This window comes from Sparus aurata, chromosome 5, assembly GCF_900880675.1.
Source record: "Sparus aurata chromosome 5, fSpaAur1.1, whole genome shotgun sequence".
NCBI classification, from domain to species: Eukaryota; Metazoa; Chordata; class Actinopteri; order Spariformes; family Sparidae; genus Sparus; species Sparus aurata.
This window is the reverse complement of record NC_044191.1, coordinates 21,534,074-21,561,667: the sequence shown is the minus strand read 5'-3', so window position 1 is coordinate 21,561,667 and position 27,594 is coordinate 21,534,074. Positions and strand designations below refer to the sequence as shown.

At 41.9% G+C, this 27,594-nt stretch overlaps 1 protein-coding gene across 1 annotated transcript in view; it reads right to left on the bottom strand.

The window, feature by feature from the left end:
• The window catches only part of nos1 (nitric oxide synthase 1 (neuronal)), a 54,224-nt gene that overhangs the window by 4,521 nt on the left and 22,109 nt on the right, over positions 1-27,594 (bottom strand). The window contains exons 5-28 of the mRNA XM_030416914.1: positions 23,569-23,714; positions 21,737-21,899; positions 21,385-21,476; positions 19,691-19,832; positions 19,456-19,595; positions 18,380-18,554; positions 17,601-17,702; positions 16,687-16,881; positions 15,191-15,276; positions 14,470-14,614; positions 13,465-13,569; positions 13,325-13,383; positions 11,921-12,037; positions 10,272-10,446; positions 9,459-9,597; positions 8,934-9,012; positions 8,529-8,722; positions 7,518-7,687; positions 6,020-6,230; positions 4,991-5,078; positions 2,703-2,824; positions 2,295-2,443; positions 1,736-1,930; positions 938-1,056 (exon numbers count right to left, since the gene is read on the bottom strand). Of these exons, the coding sequence (XP_030272774.1) occupies positions 938-1,056; positions 1,736-1,930; positions 2,295-2,443; positions 2,703-2,824; positions 4,991-5,078; positions 6,020-6,230; positions 7,518-7,687; positions 8,529-8,722; positions 8,934-9,012; positions 9,459-9,597; positions 10,272-10,446; positions 11,921-12,037; positions 13,325-13,383; positions 13,465-13,569; positions 14,470-14,614; positions 15,191-15,276; positions 16,687-16,881; positions 17,601-17,702; positions 18,380-18,554; positions 19,456-19,595; positions 19,691-19,832; positions 21,385-21,476; positions 21,737-21,899; positions 23,569-23,714 (3,308 nt within the window). The remainder of the gene's footprint in view (positions 1-937; positions 1,057-1,735; positions 1,931-2,294; positions 2,444-2,702; positions 2,825-4,990; positions 5,079-6,019; positions 6,231-7,517; positions 7,688-8,528; positions 8,723-8,933; positions 9,013-9,458; positions 9,598-10,271; positions 10,447-11,920; positions 12,038-13,324; positions 13,384-13,464; positions 13,570-14,469; positions 14,615-15,190; positions 15,277-16,686; positions 16,882-17,600; positions 17,703-18,379; positions 18,555-19,455; positions 19,596-19,690; positions 19,833-21,384; positions 21,477-21,736; positions 21,900-23,568; positions 23,715-27,594) is intronic.

Sequence of the window (27,594 nt, the reverse complement as noted above, 5' to 3'; positions counted from 1 at the left end):
GTCAGATAAACAGACTAACAATGGACCGACGATTGAAAGAAGAAATAAATTAATGTGAATGTATTCGCTTGCTTCATTTGGTGAATGAGGGGCTTTCTTTAAAAAGCAAAAAAACAAAAAACAAACAAAGAAAAAGTTAGCGAAAATCTAGTAACCACTTAAAGGTTATAGGCCTGTGGTAAGGTTGCATCTTGAATGCTCGGCGAGGGATTTTGTTAACAGCTGAAATATTAAAACTATGTGGAGTAAGACAGGCAATCCTGTTTTAATGCACGTTATTGAGAACTGAAAAGCCCTTAAGAGCATTGGAACAAACGATGGACTGTCTCCTAAAGCGCCGTTGGAACACAATAGCCAGAATATTAATGCCGCACAGCTTGCTAAATGTTTACTGCGAAATAATGAGCCGATTTTCATGATCTGATTAGTCAGACTTCCAACAAAATTAAACCAAAATAAAATACTGGAGAAAAAACAACCCCAAAACAAACAAAAAACTCTGAGCAACCTACATGCTGAAATTGGCAAGTTACCCCAACCCTAACCTGGTCGCCTATACGAGCTAGCAGCTCTCCTTATTACTTTTGCATTGATTTTAAACATTTTAATTCCAGGACTCATCTCCCGACATGCAAAACAAGCATCCCCTGGCACTATCTTGCAGAGGCACCATCAGTCCATTGAGTTTAGTGCCTTCCAAAACAATCGTGATTGGTTTCAAGAAATGCAAAGAGTGCAGGGCGTTTGTTTCCTCAATAGCACAACGAGAATTGGTGCAGCTAGACTGTCGACAGACCACATTCATGGTGACATTAAGATAAAAAACCTGCTTTTAACGACTTTTTCTCCCTTTTACTGCCTGCTTGATTCAATGTGTGCTTTTATACCGAGAATTTTTCATTAGGAAATGCCGGAAATTAATGCACAAACTACTCACTCATCTGAGTCCTTTTTGCTCTCCTCAATGTAGGCGATGGACTCCGAACGAATGCGGTTGGTGACCTCGTACGTGCGCAGGGTGACACCAAAGATGTCCTCATGGTAGCGGTTCTCGTCCTGGATATAGTGGGATGGTGAAAGAAAGCGGAGAGAGAGGAGGAAGAGAATGAATCACACTGCTCATTTCAAAAGAAACACAAAGAAATATGAGAATATAAAGACAGATCTTAGAAACAGCCAGAATGGATCTCTCCTGTAAGTGGTTTTAGAATTTGACTTAGGTTACAGAGGTTTTACTAGATACTATTTAGAAATGTATGAACTGAACTTGTAGTCACACTGCATACGGACTATTTCCTTCTTGCATAAAGCTTTTTTTTGGAGTTATGTACAGCATTACAGTATTTCTATTAGGTTTGTGTCCTTATCTGCTCTCACAAAAAAGTTGTTGATTGACAGAAGCATAGTGACTGACCTGCACTCACAGCATTTTACAGATTCACCGAAAAGTACTGAAAAAAGTTGTCAGTCCATTTGTATTCTACACTGGGACGTGCGTTATTTGCAGGCTTGGTGACACATGTCATGATTCTTTAGTGTCCTTTTTTAGCCCTGAGTTCACAAATAAAAATAAGCCAGCGGGAGTGTTTTAAACTTCACTTTCAGGACCACTTCAGTGGTGAAAAGGACTGCACGCTACCATCACTCCAAGTTGCTCAGCGGCGTTTGATGGTGAACATCACGCTCACGATGTTGCATAAAAGAACTACACTGTTGCTCTCGCTCTCTCTGTTACCCGGAGCTTGCTGATGAAGAAGCCAGCATCCTCCAAGCTCATGTTGCCCTGCTGCTTGATGATTTGCTGGACAGTCTTGAGAACATCCCCGGCCATGGTAACATCCCCACACACGTAGATGTGTCCTCCCTCCTCCCTCAGGCACTGGTACACCGTCTCTGACAGCTGCTCACGCAGTGCGTCCTGTACATATTTCTGACAGGGGGGCACAGGAGGAATGATGAGTGTGCATGAGGAAGTCAAGTGTGAGAGGAGGCAAAGTGAAAAGCAGAGTCAGGAGACCACCGACAGAGAGAGAATAAAGTAACATTAAGTGGAATTTGTAAACTGAAAGCTGAGGACTGCTGGTGGGGGTCCAGGGACTTAATAAATAAGACAGAATGGAATATTTTATTTATTTTTCTAGACTCTTCATTTTGTGTTATTCTTAAAAGAAAATAAGAAATAATCATAAAAGTAAAGAAGGCAGAGTTAAAAAAATAACTCCCTTTCTCCACTCTGGGTTTCGACATGCTGACTCATTTACATTTCATTCTACAGACAGTTTTAGTGCTTGTACCTTTGGTTTGCCGGGTTCTCTGGAATACGCCGTGTAGAGCTCCTTGAACACATCTTTGTTCTTGGCCTGGATGGTCTCCTCTTTGTAGATGTGGTCGACCTCGCTCTGACGACAACCAAACACCAGGATCATGGGGCACGACTCGATTCCTAAAGGTGACAGGCACGAGTTGTTTCACTGTAGACACGATAGTCTGCTGTTTTGTGTCTTATTACAACCTTTGACTTGGGACTTTGCTCTGAATTACCTCATTGTTGCGTGTGACAGCATTTTACCTGGAGGATTATAAGCTTGTCCTGGATATTCTTATAATCAACCATCAAACTGAAGACTACAGTTTCATGTGCAGCAGTGAAAATCCACTGTAAAAAGAGGTTACACATACAAAGGAATAAGAGAGGAACCAACCTTTGTGTTCGAGGTCATATAGTCTCTGTTGCCAGAAGCTTCTGAACGGGGCGATGCCTGTTCCTGGGCCCACCAGGATACATGGTGCTTGGTTGTCTTTGGGAAGTTGGAATGATGGTGCACTACAACAATAAAATAAAATGTAAAAAGTAAGAAATATATCCAAAAATATTGCAAGCTTCTGACATTCAAATAAAAGTTGCTGGGAGCTATGCTTGATTGCTTTCTTTGCTAAGAGCTACATGAGAATATTAATGGCATGGTCACTTCTGCAAGCTAAATTCAAATGGTAATTTAGTCAGCTAACCAGTGTTGGGGAAGCTACTTTGCAAGCATAGCTTGTAAAACTACATGTAGTTCAGCCTGGCAGTAGTTCGAACAAACTACATTTCTACCCCTGGGGAAAAGTAGTTTGTAAAACTACTGCTAAAAATGTGGCTTTAGCAACTACTTATACTCATTATACTCATTTAACTCAGCGTTAAATAAATCAACATATGGTGTATATGAAACAAAATATAATAGCCTACAAAAATTCACATGCCAGCAGAAATATGCCTCTCAACTCAAGTTTTATTTTTAAAGAACAAAAGCTGACATTTTGTTCAACATCACAGGAACTTCAGAGGCACTAACACTTAGGCACTAGAACTATATGCCAGGGCAGAATCGCTTGTTGACACGACACATTTCAAAGTTTTTATCAGACAGCCGTTCCGTTTGGCACTAAAAACATCTTTACCAACACTAAAAAGCTGCTCACATGCTGCACTGGCTTGGACACCAGTGTTGAACTTCACAAACACTTTGGACATTTTGTAGAGATTTTAAAACATTTTGTGGGGACTCATCTGGTGATTTTACAAAGGCTTCCACCTCATCTACTTGGTCATCAAAGAAAAATAAAATAAAATTTATATCATATAGGTCTTTTTTTTAATAAAAAAAATTTCATGTTATTGGCCAAAATTGTAGTTTGTAAATTGAGTAGTAAAACTACAAAAAATGACCCAAAAAGTAGTTGAAATACTTGATGCAGCACAAAATATGAATGTAGTTTAACTACCAGAAAGTTACAGCAAATTGTATTTAAGATATGTAATTCAACTACATGTAGTTTAAGTCTCCCCAACACTGCGGCTAACTTCACTTAGTACAAAGATCCGAAAATCTCTCTCAGCTTTCGCTTCTTGCCAATAGTTAGCTTGAGATCACTATGTATGCTTAATATTAGGGTTCACCATGCCATTGTTTGGATGGCCCATTATTCTGAATCCCCATCAATCCTACAAATGCCCCGTTTCTTGCTTCTGAAATAGACACTCACCTTGCAGTTGTTGAGTCTGTGACTGCCGGCCCTGTCCATAGTGCTGAATTGGCAGGGCTCTTGCCCTTAATGGGCCTAACAAACACTACTCTTTCCCTGACCAAACAGTATAATATTAAGGGCCAAAAACTCAGTGAGAGTTTGTATTTTTGAAACAACGTGCATTTGTGTAGTGTCCATTCATTTTTTTGTTATAACAGGCTGTCGGACAAATGGACTTGCAGTCCAATGGAACATTTTTGGGACAATCAGGGTTTCAGAATAATGGGCCATCGAAACAATAGGCAGTAACTATATCATACTAATTTAATCGGCTAACTTAGCTTGGTTCTTTCTAGCTAACGCTGATGTTTGTGTGCTAAATATGACTTTGTTGATACTTTGTTTCCCCTTGTTCCCTCTTTCTGCTCGGTCAAACACTATGTGCAACAGGAACTTTTTTAACTGATTGTGAAGCAGTCAGACCATCAGCAAGAAGATTAGCATTTGTTTGTGTAGCTATTTTCAATGCCTGTCGGAAAAAATTAAAATTAAAGCACATTTTTTTAAGGTAGAGTGCTGCATGTGTGACTGTCTGAGAAGGGGAAGCTGCTCTGTAGTCTGGCGGTAGGGCAGCAGATACTTCTGTATTTCCAGAGGACAGCAGAACAACTGTAACCAAGCATCTAAACTTGTTAGCTGTAGGATTACAGGATTTGGTGTATGAACAGTAAGGTAAGGTTACAAGGTTTATGCATATTTCTTTCACTCGCTCAGTCAAGTGCTTTACGACACGAGGCAGTGGAAATTTTACTGCTTCTTGTCCACAGGAGCTGCCAGAATCGACAAATTTAAGCTCATTATAGCTGCTTTAGGTGAGTTAGCTCAGCAAGAAAGCCAATCAACTGATTTCCCAGAATGTCAAATGTTTCCTTTAACATGCTACAATATTGGGTCATTTGAAATACATTGTGATATTTACCCTCGGACAAAACATGGCACCATCTCCCCCTTCTCTATCCTGTTGAGCCATGACGAACACACTCCATGGTGGATAGGTCCCTCTCCATCTGAAAGGGATGATAACCAAACAAGCACTTTACCTGTTTCTCTCCCCTCCTCCTCCCACTCTTTGTGAGTGGACTCACACAATGGGAAGAGAGTGGCTCTAACACATTTCCTGAGGCTAGGGCGATTCTTCTCTCTCTCTCTCTCTGAGAGGAGGTTACAGTAATTCACCGGCTATCTATACAATCACAGTAACATGCTTGCACAAGTGCACATTACATATGTGAGAGAAAATAGCAGATGGAATATGGTTGTGTTTGCTGACACTTGACAGGCTGAGAGCGCAGAAGCTAATTGCAAAAGGTGAAGCTGTAAAAGCTTTGTGATATGCTGTGCACTCCAGTTGTATACACCATCAGACAGGCTGGTACACCTGCAGTGTTTTTCTGTGGTTTGCGTTTGTGTCCAAATCTTTAAATAGAATTGGTTTGCAGACAGAAAATCTTCCTGAGGTGTTTCCAAAACATTTCTTGTAATTACAGTGGTGGTCCGGCTGCCCTATGAAGCAGACTGGCTTTCCGAGATAACTTGCAATCAATGCTCTTTGAGCCATCCGAGGGTTTTTCAGGGAGGCTGAGTCATTCGACTTTTCATCTTGAAACCTTGGAAAGCAACCTTGAAAGCACCACAGCACTCTGCCTTTTATCCATGACATAAACCAAGCTGATGCAAAATATATATACAGGGTGTGCACTTTTTCGAGCAATAACTTAATGGTAAATACACTTTTAGTAGAAATCACAGGGTATGATTGAATTTGCTTTGCACTTTTTTACAAGTAATTGGCTGTATAAAAGGCCTGATGGGAGCATTAAAGTTCATCTTCCTAGTCAGCAGAAAAGACCACAGCACCTGCATTTACACCCACACAGAAATCCTCGGGAGGATGTTAGCAGACGCTCAGCTTGGTTAAAGGAGTGTTTACAAGGTTGTATGTCCTTACCTCGGGCACGGTAGGAGACCACAGCTACGGTGAGGTGGATTTCTCCTGGGTGCACGTCTGGAGAGGAGCTGATAGAGTAGTAGCGAGGCTGCAGCAGGGGCAGCTGGGTGAGCAGCAGGGTGGAGGGCATCTGGATGGATGGGAACTCCTCCAGCACCTCCACCAGCGTCGGATTGTTGTACCACTTCCACTCTTCGTACTCCTGCAAGCCCTGGGATATTGATGAGAAAGACAAGGTGGTATAAAAAGTACAGTTGGATATTCATTAGATTTTTTCTGTCCACTTCAGTCTTTGATTTGCTGCTGCTCCAATTAATTATCACAACAACAACAACAAAAATTAAAGGATGGATTCCTCTTTTAGATCTGTAGACGTTTTTGATTAGAGAGTCTGAGGCAGCCACCAGCAGAGCCGCTCGACATTCACTTGCCCGCCTGTGTTTGTGTGTCATTGCTGACATTTGGCTGTGATGAATATAGATCACTACCACCACCAGGCTGGAAAAAACTTTGATATCTTCCCAACTTTTGCTTTGTTCTCGAGCTGCTAATGAGCGACGCAGTGCCCATTAAGGATCCTAGTGTGGACTCCATTCTGAGCCTGAAGCCCTGTTTGAAGCACCGTATGTACAATTAGCAAAATTTCAACAGCACAAGTACGTTTGGGCCTGGGGCTCTTCAACCTTGAGCCACAGACGGGGCTGTGGGACATCGTAGAGATGGATACAGTTAGTCTCATTTATTTATTGTTGATATATCATCCTTTCATGCAATGTGACAATAAAGCTACCATGACAACTAGAACTTGAATCTAAATAAAACTAGAGGATTAGTCGTGTCCAAACCCTGCATTAGTCCTGAAATGATCTTCAGATTTAGTGCATACAAAAATGAAAATAAAAATATCTGCAGTGCTGATTCTACTGTACTGTTTCTTTTTCTGAATTCAGAAAGCCTTCCATCTCTCCCTCTTGCATTGGTGACAATGATTCGATGTATGAGCATATGAGTCACTGCTTGGCCTCAGCCAGCCTTTTCCACACATTGACAAAAATGGAGAGTGAATTGTGGGAGGCACTGCAAGGGGGGATGGCTCTGGGTTAGAACGATCAGCCGCTTTAATTTGGCGCCAGCTCACTCCTACTGTACGTATTTCCATCAGTGCAAAGTGCATCAAATCGGCTTTCCGACACAGAAAACTGTCCCCCATATTTTGATAGCCAACGTGATAAATGTGTTGGTTATTATTGTGCCTCGAACACACAGTGACTTTTCCATTGAAACATGCTCTAGTAAAAAAATGAACAAATGTCTGCATACATTTGCCTCTGACATGGGAAAAAAGCGAGAGAGCATATTTTTGGATATAGCCCACGCACATACATCGCAAATCCCTTATGTGTCTGGGCACGAACCAGGCTGAGCGCTCAGCACAGCAGCAGCTCAATAATTCAAAAGGTCAGTGTTAATGGTAACGCTGGAGACTAAGTGAATTTACCTTACTGAGGATCTCTAGTTTCTTTTTCTGCTTGTCATTGGTCGCCAGAGCAGCAAACTGCTGCAACAGCACAGGACTCGGTGGGGTGGTGATGTCCAGGAAGTACTGGAAGGCTTGGGAGATGGTGCAGGGAGGGATACGAGTCTCATTTGTCCAGTTACTGATTACACCTGCAGAAAAGACAAATGTTAGGGTCGCATTTATTAATATCAACAGTGGATCATATGATAATGCGTAACATGAATGGGAATTATCACGTAATTCAATAAATGGTATATATTGTGCTATAACACTGTCTCACTTAGTTGTGAGCAGATGAGACATTTCTAAATGTTTATTAATGCATTTATCACCTCCTTATATAAAGAATCTGTTATCTAATGATATGTCTTCATGACTATTGGCGGCATTTTCAAACATCTTTAAACTTGCTCTGTTAGTATATGTAGGTGCTTTATCTTTGGGACTTTAAATAAACAGTTTTTTCAATGCTAAAAGAGGCTAAAACAAAGAGCTCTTCTTTTTAAAATGACAGTGCTTGAGCCACGTTCAAAGACTTTGGCATCACAAATGATCCAAACAGATGATCCAGTCTAGTAAGCTAAGAGAAAGTGTTTGAAAGTGGAAGTTTTATTAGGTCGTTACAAAGAATTGTTTAATTTCGTCCAGTTTAAGTTGGGTTAAGCACACACACACATGCACACACACACGCACACACACACACACACACACACACAGACACATGCACACTGTGTATAAGAAACACCTTGCTTCACAGTCACAGTGAAAATCGCACTTAAGTCATCCGGTTTTCCACACAACTGTTTGCCAGCATGCAGCTTCACTGAAAGCTGTCTGGGCATAGATACCTCACCAAAGTGTGACTGAGAGACTCTTTCTTATTCATGTTTTGTTTTTGACATTCTGCCCAGATTTCAGGCCGCAACCCTTATGATTGCTCGCCCACTGTGTGCGTAAAAAGTAGCGTGACGCTGCTGTAGCATCACCCACCCAGTGCAGTGTTCCTCTCCTCCAGGAACTCCACTTTGACTATTTGATTGACAGGTGGAGCATCCTCCAGTTTATCTATGAGAGCCGTCACCAGGTCCTCGTGGTTGCCAGGGAAGATGCCCAGATGGTCGCCAGGCTGGTATTTCAGGCTGACGTGGTTGTTTGTGTGGAGCCGCACGAATATGGTGGAGCGACTGCAAAAGAAGATCAGAGATTTGGGGAATAACCTGGCACCATTTCCGGTCTGTTCCGTTTAGCTTACACGCCACAGTGGACCAAATGAAGGAGTTGGACACCACACGAGTGCGTTAGATCAATTAAACACTGTTTCACGTGTTAACCAAAACAGACAAATACGAGATTAATCCATTTCCTGTCCGAGTGTGCTCATGTGTCGGTACATACTTGGATTTGGGACTTTGTAAGTTTTGGGATTCCAGCATCTTTGCTCCATAAACCTTCTTCTTGTGAATGTTGTACAGTGCTGTTGGCAAAAACAAAACCACACCGCATGCATTTCATTTACCATTTATATGATATATCTTTTAACGTTATGTCGTCATAGGAGTCGGGCCTAAGTTCACAATCTTTATCCCATTTAAAATGTAACAATTCATTAATCTGTGTTCATTAGGTAGCAGAGCCACTGATCTATTTCAGACTTGGTCCAAAATGTTGGACACTAAGATCTCTCAGCTACAAAGGGTGTGAAATCCCACTGCATTATCATTTTTCATTCCACGACAGAGCCACAGATCTCACCTCCAGGCAGTGTAAATGAGTCGCTGGTCCTAATCAATAACATCACCGTCCCTCTATAAATGTATTATGGTAATTTTGTGCTTCAGTGCTTATGAGCACTTATCGCCCCTCTAATATCAAGACGGCAGCAACAGTTCAACACTTGCGTCCCGCAGGATTATTATGTACCTTCTGTGAGTGCCGGGGCCTCAGCTGTGTACGTCAGGCGGAACTTGCTTTTCTTCCAGCTGCGGTCGTTGCTGATCAATGAGTCGTTGGCCTTCTCGATGTTCACATCATCACCAACACAGAACACGTCACAGGCAGCCTTGACACGCCACAATGGGAGAGAACGCCGCCATTACTTACAGATTCCCATCACACCTCCACAGGAATCACAAAGGATTTGGAATATGATCTCTTGCACTCTAAGCAGGACTGCCGTCAGCAGCTCAAGGTGATGTTTGGCCAAACACCTTGAAAATTATACATTTACCACTGAAGGTTGTCTAGGGAGTGAGAAGGTTCTCTTATTTTATTGATGTTGTTGTGGTTGCACAGAAACAGGGAACCATACTAAGTGGTGCCAAAAATTTCCAAATGCATGACAGGATTTGACTTTTAATTTTAAGGTCAAACCAAACCAGACCCAACATCTCTGCCGCTGTCGAAGTTACCTCAGTTGATTGTCTTTGTGCACACAGGATAAATACCTGGAAGTATAATATAAATGATGGCTACTGGTAAGCATATCGTTTCCGAAGTTTTGAAGCGGATGCAAACACGTTTGCACGACCGGAGACAAAAATCATCTGCCATCGTGCTTTTGATTTTGATTGCTTTTGTTTTTGTTTTTTTTATCTAATGTTGCTGTTTGCCATAACTTTGGACAAGACTAAATACATACAAAAAAATCTTTCCTTAGGAATTTGTGCCTACCTCCCACTTTGAAAAACCTTTGAACTAAACTGAGCCCAAAGGGTCTCAGCCCATGAAACCAACCTTAAAAACCTTCTTGGCCCAGGTTCTGAATGACTCCTCCTGGCCACACAGCTCATCTCCTTCTCCCATGCGTAGGATGCGCTCCCCCCCCAGCTCTTCAAACAGCGTGTCCACAGCGTGGGCAAAGGCGCAGAAGTGTGGGTAGGCCCTGGAGCCAAGGCCAAACACTGAGAACCTTAACAGAGACAAGCACACACATATGAAGAAAGAGACAGAGAGGCAGGTACTGTAGCATCAAAAACACAAACATAAGACATTCGAATACATGGAGCCCACGTTAGAAACTTTCTCCCCCTCTAGAAAGGCACAGAAACAGCTGACGTATATTTACAAACACTTGCGCTGTCTGGCTTCGGATAGATGTAAACATGAAATAGATCACTTCTCTGCAAACGGACAAGTTATCCTTCCGCTGCCTCACTATGAAGCAGTCAACCCACATCAGGTTCAAGTTTGAGCAAAATGTCTTCTCCCCTCTAACAGATCAGCAAAGTGTCCACTGGTATAAGACGTGTCAACTCGAATACCTTTTACAAGCAAAGGAATCTATATGAACCGAGTAGGATAGAGTCTTTCTGCAGTTAATCGTGATGTTATAAAAACACTTTCACTTTTGTATTTCAGAAAGTAATTAAGTAGTAAGTTTATAGTCCTTTTATCTTGTGTTTCTATATCATTGCTATGATAATTACTGTCGCCAAAATAACTTCCAGATTTGTTGCCTAACTTCACTTTGTTCTTTTTGTCAGTAGTTGCAAAGCTAGCCAAACCAACAGCTTCACTTCACTTACTTGTGTTACCCACGTACAAAACTGTTGAAATATGGCCCATGCTGCCAAGTGTTTTGTCAATATCTGCTTCCAAATTCAAGGCGAGGCTGTGTTTCTCCAAAAAACCTCATTTATATCCATCAGACTTATTTTTCTCTTTGCAAGTAACAATATGGAAGAAACATGCAAATAATGACGGTCTTATAGCTGCTGGTTAGCACAAAAATGTTATCTGAGAGCATCCTTAGGATACTTAGGATACAGAGTAGGATACCTGACACTTGAATCATTATATTCTGTGCTATGTAAAATAATTTATCCTTAGTCATTATCCAGTACAACATTATTGAAATGAGACTGTGTCTAATTTTGTCAAGGTGATCACTGATTTTGTGATTTGCAGGTTAAAAGATCAACACAACTCTCAGTTTTAAACTGGGTCTAATGGAGATTAAAAGTGCAGTATGTAACCACTGACTGCAACATGTCAAAGAGCATGGCAAATCTAATTTCAATAACGCCGCTCTTACCCCAATGCTAGATGTCTTTTAACCTACTAATCACCACATCAATACTTACTGGGGAAGATGAGTCTCCGCCAAGAACAGACCCCATTAATCTTTGGTGTGAATCCAGTTAAAGGGACCATTCCAGAAATATGTTTGTCATTGTCTTTAGCGTTGTAAGATTTTTGCAACATTTTTCACAAATTTTTCAGGGAATAAAACATGGAATTGATTTAATCTGGTGTGTCTAGGTGGCTGTGGTCTATGAGTATGAGTACAAAAAGGGGACTGTGGGACCTTGGCGGAGGTTTTAGCTGTACTGTGTGCCATTGTAGTTTTATGACTGTTTTTAACCTGGTTTGGTTTTGTTTACCTAACGTTGGCGAGAGGTCCGGTGCTCTCAAAGTTAATCTTGGCTTCTGGCTCGTCGCTGGATGACTTGCGAGTGTCAGAGTAGGAGGACACGCTGTTGAAACGGACCTTGTAGCTCCTGTACAGGTGGTGAAGAGAAAGATGTGAAACCAGTAGAGGCTGGCTCATAGAAGCAGAGGAGGTTTCTCCTCCTCTACTTTTGAGAAGCAAGAGGGAAAAGCCAAAGTATAAAAAAAAGAGGAATTGGTTAGAATAAAGCATTACTAAAACTCTGAAACATTTATGAAATGATTTTCTCGTTTCTTTTAAAAAATCCATTATTAAAATTCAAATAAAAACAGCAACACCTGCAGGCCAGGACGGGCAGAGGAGGACGGGCTCCCTCTGTCCTCCGTGGGGTGGGACCAAGCGGCAGCCTCTGGCTGTTACAAGTAAGGCCTATGCGAACAACCAAAAACTGCAGTTCCTCTAATGGCCACTCAAGGCTGGCTCCAAAAGCGAGTCAATTCCCATAAGAGCCCTTTTTAAAACGCCCAACTTTAGAGCAGAAATAAACTTGCTTTCAGCCTGGTACAGGTTTCTATACCTAATTAATTCCTTCATTACATGAGTCACTCCTTTAAATTGTATTAAGTCACACATAATGAGGTGCGTGACCACTTTGAGTGACAGGTACCCGCAAGCTGGCAGCTCAGCTTCACCTCAGCTAATTGCGGTCACTGAACTTGATCTCTCAGCTGTGTTTATGGCGTTGATGCCTTTTGGAGAATTTTGACTCAGATATTGGACAAGTGATATGCAGTTAATGTGGGTTAATTGGACTAAAGGCAGAGCGGAGGGACAGTGTTTTGGATCTGTTAGCGTTAAACGGCAGACAGCTGCTGGCGCTCGCGACGAGACAGCCACGGGCAGTCCGGAGTCTGGAACGTCAGTATCCAGAAGTTCCTACAGAATCTGGAGGAAAACACCGTGAGTTGAGGAGAGTACAGAGTTTGTTTTTTATACATTTGGGATTAAAAAAGGGTTTATCTTCATGCTCGCCTGACTCAATGACCCAGGATTCAGAAACTAGAGTGGAAAAACTTTACTTGATGACTGTGCAGAGAAGAGATGGGGAAAAGAAAAGACGCTACAGGATGATTGATAAACACACTTTCTTGTACATTAGGTATTTGAGGAATCCTAAAGGACACTGTTTTACTTTGTAATATTTCGTTGTGAATAAAAAAAAACAGCAATAAGTAGCCAACTACTGTACAACAATACAGTGCTGTCGGTGGGTTTTCCTTCTGTCTTCCCAATTTTTTTGTCACGTTCGATGAGACACAGGGACGTACAGTAAATTGCAAGACAAAATCTGATAAGCATGACTACAACAACATGCAGGATGAGGGACTTCACTCACTTTCTGTCCTCTGTGTTGGATGTTGGGTGGCGCATCTCCATTAAGGCAGCTCCAAATTTCTACAGTGACCAAACAAAAGGCAATGAGCCACCTGTACATCTTTGCTTTGTTAGCTCGGAGTTGTTATATAACATGCGTACCTCTCCATTTTCAGGTGGATCACCGTTGCCGAAGGTGCTGGTGACCACTAACACCAGCGTCTCGTGCTCCAGATCCACCACATCATATTCATCCATTGACATGACCTGGGGATGTCACAAAGAAAACAGCTTCAGCCTCTACTCACATGGTGTTTGTCTCGCTTTTGTCTCCTTCACACACACACACGCACGCACACACTCCACACGACGGATGACTTGAGCGTGTAAATTAAGGCTGAACACACAGCCACTGGCAGAGGAGGAGGTTGTAATGACCACTCTGTCCTCGCCTCTAACGAGATGATAATATGCTGCTGCCAAACGACGAGCATCCATGATGCACACCACTCATCAGGATGGTTTGTCTGCCACGGAACGCGCAGGCATTTTCACATACACACAAAGACATACAGAACATCAAGGCGTGAAGAGGAAACAGGCTTTAGCCCCACAACAACAAGGATTTGCCCCGGGGCGCTCACATCTGCCCTGACACCCACTCTCAGTGACACACACGTTCGCACACTTGCATGCACAGAGCTCTTCTTATATGATTGATCACACAGGGAAAACAGGAAGGGAAAATAAAATATGACCTGAAGGAAAAGCACACAGTGTGTGATTGAGAGCAGCATGTCGAGCATTTGTCCCCCCCCCCCCTTTTTCTAAACAGATTTGCACAGCCAGGGGTGCTTCAGGATCTTGTCTTAAACTACCGCTCCGCTCAACGCTTCGCTGGTTAAATCTCGCTTTTGACCCGGGGCACTCTGCTGCATGAGAGAAGAAGAGAATGTGACAAAAGACACACTTTCTTCCTCAACCCTCTCGTCGCCTGTGCTCAGCGGGAATTTGCTCGACTTCGTCAGACAGAGAGCGAGAGAGGCGCGGGCCGAGGGATGTAGGAATGATCTCTTTGAATTTTTTTAATTAGGCTTCTGCACAATTACAGGTCAGCTCGTGTTGTGAACTCTCAGATAAGATGATGCAAGGTGGAAGCAAGCTTACCTTTGCGTCGAAAGCGTGCTTGAAGATTTGACAGAGGGTTTTGGCATAATCTTGCGACTTGCCCGTCTCTGTGGCAAACAGTATGGTGGCTTTCACCCTCTTGGCCATGGCCTGGCCCATGAGCTTGGCCGAAAACTTTACAGCCCTGCGGAGGCGGGGAGATGAGACACACAGCAAAACAGCAGACAACTAAATCAAATCATTCAATCAAGGACCAGTGACACAGTTTGCAACCTTTAATCCTCTGTCATAACCAGAAGATTCCCTCACATCTGGTAAAACATTTGTTACTGAGGGTGATGTGGTTCACTTCAGCAGGCAGCAGACATTATGTCGGGGTAGCGGATGGATGACAATTGTGATTACCTAGCTTATCATATCCTCGGGGCAATTATATTAATAGCAGAACAAATGCGTGCATGAGTGCATGCGTACACCAACAAACCACTGACAAAGCTTTGATTACTCCCCGAGGGGTTGATTGGATGAATTTCACCGCTGAGTACTCCAGCTTCCTTCCCATGTGTCTAACTTTTGTCATGATTACTTGTTTGGCTCTAGATTATCATAACACACATCTTACAGTGCATTATCGTTGACATTTAGGGCTGCAATTCAACCTTGAGTATATAAATGCTGGAGGAAGTAAAGAAAGAAAACACTCACTTAACAAAACCATGCATGGCTTTCTTCTAATATTTCTGTGCGACCGCACACTCACTTGGCAAGCTTCTTGAATCCGATGGCTCTTTTCTTTGTGGGCGTCCCATTGACTCCTTTCCACACGTAGGTGTTCCAGGGATCAGGCTTTGACATATGGAAAAAAAAATAGAGTTCAGTCTTTGTTTTAGGTTCCAAGATGCTCAGACATCTTCTGCGATATTCAGTGTTTTCGGTATAAAAAAGAAGCAATTCACAATTTGCTGTGCACAGTTTTTCTTTACAGTTTTTTTCGATTGCTAAGACGCAGTGGTCGAAACTGAAGCGACATGTTCAAAACTCTTAGCACAGTCTGCAAAACAGAAATGCATGTGGGCTAAACTGTGTCTCACTTTTCATTGCTTTCAGACGAAGTGCATTCAGTGACCACAGTCACCGAAATGAAAGAAGTCTTTTCTCATTCACTAGTTCACACCTGCAAAACACTATGCTTTAACAGCACATTTTTCAAATGCTAACACACTTTGTTCAAAACAGTTAAAAACACACTCAAAACAGAATGATAGGGGAAAAAATACTGGGAATTTCTGCTGCAGCCACATTGAAATTTATTGAAAATTATATCAAAATATTGACAATCAAAATAAATACAACGAAGATGCAATTCCAAACAGCTGATGGTAGTTTTCAGCTGAAAACATTTGATCTGCATTTGGCCTCATTAGAAAGCATATACAAAAGGAGTGGCTTCTGATTCTTTTTCCCATGCAAGTATGGATCGAAGAGCAGCAGGTGAAGTTGGTAGAGAGAGAAGAGCAACCAGGAGAGGAAGGCTCTCCACACAACCAGCTCTTGCTGGATGCAATGAATGCTGGTTGTGGAGATATTTCTCCCGAAGCCTGCCAGGGATGGATCAGACATTCAAGAAGATTCTACCCTAGGTGCCTTGCCAGAGAAGATATAAGATGTGACGTCGAGGAAAACATGTGGCCAAATGCAGATGACAGGGTCTGAATATTACAGTATAAATGTGTTGTTTTTTAGTTCTATCTCTTACTGTAATTTGTATTCTACCCCTGGAATTCTGAGATTCTGCGTTATTCTGTTTACGTAATCTTTATTTTTTGTATGGTCCTGAAGTACTTATGCAAAAGCACAAAAAAGCAATAAATCTCTGCATTCCTGATTCAGTGTTGTTGCAATATATTACAGCATATACAATAATTAAGAACCATTAAAGTGCAAAAGATCCTATATAAAATACTGATTTACCTGACAAAAATCATTCTAACTTGAAATATAAGATGAGCTCCTTTTGAGACAAGTATGAAGTGTTTTGTTGGTGAGACACACTTTTGGGCATGAGATTAATTGTTGAGCTGAGCTGCATGATGGAAATGCAGACTGTGTTAAGAGTTTTGAACATGTCGCTTCAGTTTCGACCAATGCGTCTTGGCAATCGGAAAAAACTGTAATGTGCCTAATGAACTGGTACTCTACGTCATGATTCCCAGTTTGTAAACACGAGTGCATGATTATGATTACAGCGGTGGTCACCTGGTACTCGAAGGAAGGGGTGAGGCGGTAGTTGAGCATTTCTTGGTGGAACACCGGTGTGATACTTCCGGACATGGGAGGCACAATCCACACCCAGTCTCCAGGACAGCCACCTCGCACCCGGTACTCATTCTCCATGTGCTTCATGAAGGACTCTGTGGCTGAGTGATGGTCTACTATGGTCACTTTGCATGTCTAAAAATAAGGGACACAAACAATGAACTCATTTATGTATTTTCCCAGTGTAAACCCATAGTCAGCCTTAAGTTTTAGCCATGCCCTCGAGCATACCCTGATTTATTGTCAGTTTTACTCTAAATGGGACCATAACCTGCGAAGTGAACATCATGCTGTATTGAAAAAGACCTGAGCTAGTGTTCAAGACCATAAACTCAGGAGGAAAGTTTTCACAGAAATAATAAATCAAGTGAGAAGCAAGGTCATTTCTCATATGCTTACATAGAAGCTTCTATTTGAAACCAGTGGAGTTAAAATGGAAGAATTCAGGTTTAAAGCACTTTTTCATTAATGTCACCTATCAGGAGACCTTTCTATAGTGTGTACAGTAAATGGTATCTTCTCTGATTCTTCAGTTACTACAGCTGTTATATCATAAAATTTGAGTTTTCCAGATCAAACTGAGAGTGTAATTTCCAGTGTACTCCTGTGAACATTTTTCAGGCCTGCTTACGTTGAATGCAACTCATGAGTGGCATACATAAATAGCAATCTGAACTAAAGACAGACACATTTAGTCAGATCTTGGCAGAACATGCGAAGTTTAAAAATGTACACAGGAGTAGTATATTCTGCTGCAGGAGTCATATGAGGTGTTAAATGAATGTTTTTATGTTTTTTTCTCCACGAAACACGGTCACTTGTAAATGATGTCAGTTCGAGATGACTATATCTACCTGGAAGCTGTAAAGAACAGCAATGTTGATCTCCACCAGTGCCTGGTCTTTCCAGAGGGAGGACGTCTTCCTGGTGTCTAAGGCCATCTTGGTAGCAACCTCCTTTATATGACGACAGTTACAACATCAACAACAAGATTTGTCATGTCCTTTTCTTATTAAATGTTTTGACAAAGTGTGATGTCCAACTATGTTTCATGCACTCAGGAGGTGCTAGCTAGTAGTTAAAAAACAAATAAAATCAAAACATTTCTACATATTCTGTAACATCTGCATATAATTATAGTGATGACTCTAGTGGATAACGATCAGGACTGGGAATAAATTGTCTTCTTTTTTACCAAATAATTTGTGCAAATAATGGTACAGAGCAAAAAATAAAAAAATAAAAGAGAGACTCTGAAATATTTTTGTTTCTTCTTAGGGAATTTGGAGATTTATGCAGTTACTACCTGTTCAAATACGTATAAACATGCAGTATTTAAACACATGAATAAATAAATAGATAAATAGATGAATGAATACACAATTTGCAGAATATTGAAATGAGAACTGCATAATTTATGTCAAGAGAGTTTGTAACAAGCACAAAGATTTCATGACAATCCTGTCACTGAGCTTTCTCCTCAGTGTGCCCAATTAGAAGAAGAATGGCGTTCTGATTGGGTCATTTGGTGACACAACACATGCTCCACTCTGCACGAGGCTTCAGTCAGTCTGTGCCTCTGATATCTTCAGTGGAGCATGACTCTGTGTGTGTTTTTGGCACAAAGCACTACCTCCAGAATGTTGTAACGTGAGCTGTCGCAGAAGTCCCTCACGCCGATCTCTGTGCCCATGTACCAGCCACTGAAGGGGCAGCAAGTGAACTCCAGGCCGCCGATCTCCATTAGCATGTTGGAGACCGCCGGGAGGCCGTACCACTTCAGGTCTAGGTCCGTGAACCACTCGTACCTAGCCGGAGCAAACCAGAGACCGACTGTTAGCTTCAGCTCCTGTCTTTTTGAGGCACGTGTCATTAAAAAAGGATAGCGGCCAAAATCAACATTAACACAACGGAACCGTTTTTGACAGCTTTTCAGTGCTGGACTGAGCAGGCAGGACCTCAATCTACCTCCCACCCACTCACTCCTTGCACCCTCTAGGGGATTGATAACATTGCTTTCAGTGTGTTATTTGCAGTGCTGGGTTTCTAATCTCGTATAATGATGAGACACTGTTGGTGGTCGAGCGCCTGTGCCAAGCTGCTGCCAGAGCTGAGGGCCAGTTAATGCAGGGCATCGAGGGGGAGATGCCAATTTTGGGGGGAGTCTGGCAGGGAGATCAGTGTGTCAAGGGATTCTGAAATGGTCTCTGTGGTGTGAAGCAATGTAATGATAGCTCTGTCTGCGTTTGTGTCTGCATGTGTGAAAACTAGTGTAGTGGTAATAGCAATTTCTTGACTGTGATCGTGGGTCTTAGATACAGCAGCCTAACGCTTGAGATCTCAAAGGCATTGTGGCGTTTTGTGCAGCACGTACCAATGTCAGAGACGTTTTCATGAAACAAAAGTAAACACATTAGAAGAAGAAAACGGAGGAAGCTTGAAACCTCACTAACAAGCCCCATGGTTACCACAAAAACCGGCATAGCAACAGATAAAGTATGGATAGCTGAGCTTTCTGGGAATATTCAGCACAGTTGGAATGTGACAATAACCCAATCAGACTTCTTGGCAAAAAAGTACGCCATTGTTTAAGAAGTGTTGTTAAGAGACGTGTGTGGGGGAGGATGTCTTTTTGTGCAGTCCCCTCTGTTCTTGTTTTGCTAGATTCCCTGTATTTCATGCACGATCAAGCGGGAAGGCTCAACTCACTTTGGGTGTGTGATTGGCACCTCCAGGATGAGGTCCTCGGGGATTTCGAACAGCTCAGGGTCGTTTCCGTTGGCTTGCAGCAGGAGCGGGAGGACATCGAAACGCCCCTTTGGAGCTTTCCATCCCAGCTGCATGCAGATCTAGCGACCAAAAGCAACATGTGAGCTTAACTCAAAAGGGAATTTTTGCAGCGTCACCTCGTTGACCTCTTAAAAGCACACCTCCTCTTGTGTACCTCGGTAAATTCAACATTAGCTGGGTCTCCTACGACCCGTCCGTCGGGCTGTTTGTAGCCTGCGTAACGAATGAGCTGACTGTTCCACACTCTATAGTCATGTTTGCCATCTGTCCTCTGAGGAAATATGGTAATGGCCGACCTGTTAGACAACAAAAAAAAAATGAAAACGATAAAAAAGTATGTCAGTAATGTGTATATACATTTGAAATATTAACATAAACTAGCTTATTACTAGCTTGAGAAACATGTATAATAAAACAATCAGATTCCTGAACTGTGCCACAGTAATATCTTAGAGCAGTAGCATGTTGATCACAGCTTATACTTCAACAAAGCCTTAAATGGTCTAGATGAACAAAAAGCACATTAATCGTCATTGCTTACAGATGGTTGGCATTGTGCATGTAATCCTAGCCCAACAGCATTTTTGATTAGGTTGTGTCAGAGGACTCGTAGCTTAACTACCTTTGTTCTGTTCTACATCCCTGTTGCGTTTTAATGCCATGACCGGCTAAAAGTGTTAATGCTGCTAAGCCGGTTGTAAGTCGCTGAAGAGGGAGAGCAGCTGGTGTGAATCTGGGCCAGTGGTGCTAGCAGTCCACATCTGCAGGAAACAGTCTCTCAGCTTGGCTCTGGAAACTGGCGTTAATGGTGAAACCAACAGTCAATCAGACCTCAGACCCATCTTTGCAACCTGGCATCCTGACATTTGTTCTTAATAAGTACTAATGGCTTGTAGATAATGATTCGCAAACAACTGCTGAAGTAATTTGTTATGAATAATAAACCCATTATAAAAGGATTCTTTGTGGTTGTGATTGTAATTATAATGATTCAGCAACTTACAGCATTTTTTTGTCTCTTAGTTAATCGACAACCCATTTAAAGGAATATCTAATATTTTCACAGCTTTTTAATCATGATGGATCATTTTCAGTAATATTTACTGCACTGCAGGCACATTATCATATTTACCATGATATCCACTGATCGAAAAAAAAAAAAACAGTCTCACAATCTTGTTTGTTGCATCAGTTTAGAACCATCTCTTAGAATCATCTCTGTTTTTGTAACATTGACAGAATATTTCCCAAACTATTGCAACATGTTGCAATAGCACCATTGTGCACTATGTTTATCTATGCGTCTGCGTTTATTTAGGTTAAAGAGAGCCAGGCTGAGGGAGCCACAGCCAGGACGTTGCGCTGGCTCTTATCAACATGTGTATCCAGGCTGTCCCTCTGAGGGGCTGGGCTAAGCGTAGTAATGAGTCAGGAACTATCCATCATCCAACAAGTAAATATGAGGTGTCACATGTGATTAGGACTTGGCAGAAAATGTGAGCAAGCGCTGCGCAGGTCTGACAAATGACTGCTTGTTAGCAAGGTCCACCGCCTCACCGACGGGGCAATGATCTGTGCCGAGACACTGACGGATAGACGGGCGGCAGATAGTGTCAGAGACAGCATCAAGAGACAGAGCACACACTGACAGATGGGACAGTGGGTCAAGTCAGAGTAGTCAGACAGACAGAGAGGGTGATCAGAAACACGGAGTGACAGATGGGTAGAGGAACGGGTGTAGTTGGAGGAAGGCATGCAGAGTTGAACAAAGGAAACAAGACTAAGTGAATAGTTGAGCAGTGTTCTGTGTGTGTGTGTGTGTGTGTGTGTGTGTGTGTGTGTGTTTACCTCAGGTTGCCTTTGTTGGTGGCGTACTTGATGTGGTTACAGATATAGTTGTACATTCCATGAGCTGTTGAGCAGTCTCTAGCATCAAAAACCTGGTATGCAAAAGTGGAAATAAACACTCAGAGCCAGGTTTATGCACAGTGACTTGTTACCGTAAAGTATATATCATTTAAATAAATCAAGCTTTGTTCAAAAGCCAAATAAGTGACAGAACCAAATGTCTTGTACTGTGTCACCGAGTAAAAGCATCTTGAAAACGACCCACATTACTTGTTGAGCTGTCAAAAACAAAATGTGAAGAGTTAAAGCAGCACCAGCCTCACGCCATGATTTCAGCTAAACTGTATATCACCTGTAGTTTTGACCACTGGATCCTCCCTACACATCGGGCAGCGTTCCTCCAGGCGTGCTTGGCTCCATAAATCAGTTCCGTGTCCTTCAGCTGGTAAGTTCCTGAAGCTTCGATCTCCTTGGTCACCTCCTCCAGTCTGTCCACGTGAGCCTTCGAGCCAAACCTTTAAGGACAGGACAGGTCCAATGGCACCATAGGACAGGAAAACATATGCATACACACCTATGGCACAACACAAGCAATGTGCTGTTCCTCCAGAGTACTTAACTTTGTGTGTGTGAACTACAACTTGTGCAAAAACTGTCTTTTTGCTTTAATAAGTGTTTCAGTGGCTGCAGCCACTGTGTTGTTGGATTATACTTGTTTGTACTGTCTGCCGTGGTAATTTATTCATGTGCCAGACTACTTAATTCATGTAGTCTCCTAATGCTTGTTGCACCTGTCGTGGTGTCACTTTTTATTTACCACTGGCTAATTTTGTTTAATGGTCTGAGTTTGGTTATTTCTAGTGAAGCTCCAATCTTGTAGGCGAGTGAATATTTATGATAGTCTCCCAAACGTGTGTGTGTGTGTGTGTGTGTGTGTGTGTGTGTGTGTGTGTGTGCTCCACCACCTGCACCTCGTTCCATAAGCAAGACCCCTGCAAATACCGGAGTTACTCCTGTGTTACCATATATAGTCAGGGTTAGGTTAAAGATTTGAGTGTTAAGAAAGTATTACTGACCCGTTGATTTTCCCAACTCATCAAATACTGACGCATTGGGATTGTAGGCTTGTGCAGCCGTTGAGAGCAAGACTGAAAAATCCACTCATCTCACAAACAGGTTTAAGTTTAGGTGGTTAGTGTTATTTGATCCAAACACAACAAAAGGGTTAATTTGTGTGAACAGAATACCAGTCTGGGGAACAATAGGACCCTTGGAACATGGATGTGCTCCGAAAATACTCAGCCCCATCACTTTGTCACTGCCAGATTGTATTCTTCACATCAGTTAGTTCACTTCACCTTCTCCGCCACCAAAAGGGGTTGTTACAGCCTCCAGCCCAAGTTTACCCCGGGCTGTGCTGTTTGATGTATCTCACCCTTCAGGCTCCTTCACTGACTTGTCACTGTGATGTACAGTATGTTGACATGTTAATACACTTTATCACACTTGTAACTGAATATATGTAACAGGGTTATGTAATCAGGATACAAAAAGATGTCATTTTAGATTAGAAGGATGCATTAGATACATTCTGTAAAAAAGGGGATTACTTGCAGGATTACTAACACTTTTATAATAGATAATGATATGCTAGTCTGTAACCTCGCATATGCACTTGCATGAAAACACTTGGTGACTCTCACGCAACATCAGTCTTGTCCTTAGTGAAAATCGAATACAAAAGTGTGTATTCTTAAAAAATCCCCACTTGTTATTAAGATTCGGTAAATGTCATCTTATTGATATCTATTGCCTCTAGTCTTTATTTGCATGCGTTTAGAACTTAAGTAATTCAAAAGCAATGGAAAGTGATCAAGTTACATGACTTTATTATCGTGATTACATTACTGACTACACTTTTTAACAGTTAACAGTAACTCGCCTTTTTTATTCCACATATTCTTCTTCCTTTTCAAAACCTGGTGCCTACATTACCCACAATGCAACTTGCCAGTGACATGACTTTATCAGATTACAGTGTTTCCTCTGGAGCCACAAAAGGCTTTATATTACTTTTTTTTTTTTTTTTTTTTTGCATATGAAGTACTCCCCAAGACCTGTGAACACACTTGTGTACAATTGGTGGAGTTACCCTTTAATGCTGCTGCCACAGGCTGTACTCACCTTTTGATGGAGGTGTAGTACTGGTCTATGAAGTCAGTGGCCAGTCTGAGAAGCTCCTCTTTGCTTCTGACCTCATCTGGTTTGTGGACTTGCTGATTCGGCATCATTACAGACCCGATGCACACGTTTTCTGTGCAGACTGGCATCTGAAAATACAAACAACATGACAGATGAGGGAGGCTCTTTCAGGGATGAATTCTGGCTACTTTTTCAGCGCAAAAAATAAAAACTAAAAATTATCTGAAGAGCTGTGTGATCATGATCATGTGGCAGAATTCTGTGGCATTTTAAATGTGCACAAAATGTTCCTTCCAGCAAAGCACAACGCTAACAGAAGATACGACGTTCGTACTCCATGGTGCACGAAACAGCTGTGCTAACTGGTTTTACTGGACAAACAATACTCCAGGGGCATTCAGGATTCCTGTCCACTCACAAGAGACTGCTTCTGCCTCCATCTCTAGATTGTGATTGAATGCATCCTGAGACAAGCATGGCATCCTCTTAATTTACAAAAGACAGAGCTATCGGATTATCTTCCTGCTCTATTCATTTAAGATTTACCGGCTAAATCTCGGTTCTGCTTAATGTGAAACAGAGACAGGAAATGTTTTAATTCAAGCAAATGGAATCATTCAAAAGAAAAGGAAACAGTTTCCCAAACATTTTAACTTCAATGGCCATGTGAAAACATAATCACAGCACATATTTTGACCTATGGAAGAAGGTGCTCACTTATCAGTGCTGAGTAAAACACATTTACCTCATATGTTCTTGCTGGAGAACCCAATTAAACATCAAGTCAAGGGCTGCTCTCAACCCCTGATTGAGACATTTCTCAATGGGAAAAACTCCATGATAACTTTTTCCAAGGATAAAAGACAAAAAGTTGTTAATGTGAAATAAACTAGGTGGCACCTGTGTTTCAATATTCAGCGCCAACAGAGGATTGGTAGATCACAGCACTGCAGCACTGAAAAGTTTCCAGATTTACCAATGCATTACTTATTATGCTTATTATTTATCATTATGCTACGCTGGGTTCAATAAAAGGTCAATTTTTATCATACGTATGGTCAGTTTTTATTGTGAGTTCTGGACTCTGAATGCATACAAGGGATCATAACGTTTTTACAGTTTCTTTCATCATATCACTCACACATGGCTGGCATGCACGTTAATGAATGAGTAAGTCAGTGAGTCATGGGTTGGTATCCTTCCATTAGGCAGAGACAGGAAGACAGAGAGAGCGGGGAGGAATTACAGAAAATAAGAAAACAGACAGATGCAGAGAGAAAATTGCTCATAGCTGAGAGCAACCCTGTGTGGTCAGTTTTAATACGATTAGAGCTGAAGTCAGCTGTCACTTTGGTTTGCCTAAATGCCTTCACCAGCTCAGGGAACGATCGAATGAGTGAGAAAGAGGAGCGCATGACAGGAACTACAGCGCAGGCGTGCAGTCGAAGAGGAAATTTGACAATAACCCTGCTGCTAAAATTGGCCTGTTATGCCGAATCACACATTTGCACTGTCCAAACACTCAGAGTCAGAGCGGCAGTCCGTCCAAAATAAACTTCCCCCCCACGTCACTTCCAACAAGTCCAACCCCTTGCTCGGCAAATCCAGAAAAAAATCTTTTGAACATGACAACATACACACCATCACGGCCAGTCAAAACAAAAGAGAATGGAAAGGAAATTGAGTTGACAATCTGAAGTGCTCAAGAAAACATAGATAAAAATAAAGGGACTTTTAAATATATAAGAGGAAGCTAAGAAAATATAACAGACAACAGCAAGGCCGAGGCGGAAAAACATGAACAGTGAGAGGTGACAGAGTAAAAAGGGGAAATGGATGAGTAGAGCTGGGAGTGTTAAAAATAAAACAAAGGAATCACTTGTGCTCCAGCACGTCCGCTCATCGTACCGCTCTGGGCATTCATGCCAGCCAGCTGTCCTTTTCGAAAAAGACGGATCATCTTCGAATACAGCAGCGCCTGTGATATATATTTATATATACATACATATAATAAATCTGGAGATGCTACTACAGGCTATTCATTGGGATGCACAGCCTGTTCGATAAGTCCGCGAAGTAATTAGGCTGTTGTTTGCTGTTTGCAAATGGCTGCAGTGTTTTGGGGGGTGAATGCTTGAACAGTGGGGTTCACCTTGTGCCTGCTAGACTGGCTTACTAACTAGAGGAGGAAACTTTGGCTGCATGATAAAATAGGGAAAACAATTTATGGACAGAGCGGTTGATAGATGAACGGGAACGAGAAATCAATTTTTTCACCAAAGTCTTTGCATTTTGGAGCTTTACCGTCAAACAAAGTTTTTGCAAATGACCTTACTTACTTGTCGAAGCCACCATGACATGGTGGAGACTATCCTCCCAAGAAAAAAAAAAAAAGATGTCATTTCATCATGAGTAAATACAAGTATGTGTTCACCTCTTAAGTTTACACTTTTAAAATGTAACGGTACTTACACTTGAGTGCAGTTTTTTTGGCTACTCTTCCTACCTCTGCCGATATCAATCATGTTTTTGTTTTTTTTCCTTTCTGAAGGATTTATCGTTTCATAAGCTTCACCCAGATTTACACACCCCCTCTGTGTTCTGCTTTCTGGCTAAATAGAAGCTAAATCATCAACATTTCAGGCAAGAGCTCTCTAATGTATGAATACTTAGTGAGAAGCAGCTAAAGGCACGCCACGCTGTGCTATTATTCTTCAATCTATTGGACTTGCAAATTATGTGTTAGTAAGTCTGCCGGCTAAATGTTTTTCCAGTACACCAATACACTGTGTTTGCTGTTCAGCCGTGTCTTTAAGACACTATTTAAGTCACAGATATCATGTCTGTCACCTCCGGTTAGTTGACCTACAGTATGACAGCATTGCAGACATGCAGGGCAACTGCCTGTCAAACATTTATGCTGTTAATATGTAAGGTTATATTGATATATTATTTGTCACACAACAATCAGTTATCATGTTCAACCGCAAATGAATAAATAGGCTAAATAAATAAATATAGTGGGGCGGCTGCATCAAAAGGCGGCCGCAAATGAATAAATGAATGAATAAATGGCCCGCGACCCACATGTGCCATTCGGGGCGGCCGACAAATCACAAAGCGGTCCCAAGCTCATTTCTCCCAGCAGTTTCGAGCGTCAATAAAGTTTATAAGCCAAAGGGAATCCAAACTTCCCTTAATCCAATATACTAACTAATGATTGATCTAATCACTATTTATATGCCACATACGAGTCTCTATATCACAGTCATGGTTACCTTCTACAGTCACAAACTTTTATATCATTCTGCATTGTTTTGTAGCGAATTGTCTTATTCAGATGTTCAAAAACGTGCATGGTTTGAAATAAAACAAATCTACCTGCATTTTTTTATTTGAATAGTTGTTTGCAAAAGTTAAAATGAAGCAATGCCTTCTGGGAATTTCAAGACTGAATCGAGTGGACCGTCTGAGTGTGGTTGTTGGAAGTTGGAGGTTGGAAGTTGGAAGTTGAGTTTAAGCTAGCAAAAAAATGAATCGAGGTATCAAGCGACACAAGGTGGGAGCGGAGAAAAAGAGAGAAATCTCAGAGAGCACTGTTGATTGATGGTGAAAAATGCTGCAAACCGACTGATTTGTTTTTAAAATCAAGTGCAGCTTCAGCTAACACTAGTGCTAATACTGCTAGCACCAGCACACCAGGGAGAAAGACAAGACAGTGAGGAATATGAGCAAGAGGACGATGAAGAGGTAGACATGGATGACTGCGTGACGGTAAGACATGTTTGTATTATGGAGCGGCTGGCTCTGATGATTTATTAATGTGTTTTATGTATTGGGGTGTAGTTGTTTATAGCTTGGGAATTTACATTTACTATCACCGGGGCTATCAAAAGTGCCTGTTCTTTACGTGTGTTAAAAATTGCGCGTGCGCGTGGGCGCACGCACCCCCCTTCCGTGGGCCGCTGGTGGGTGAAAATGCCAGGGCCGTTTTTTGTGCCCAGTCCG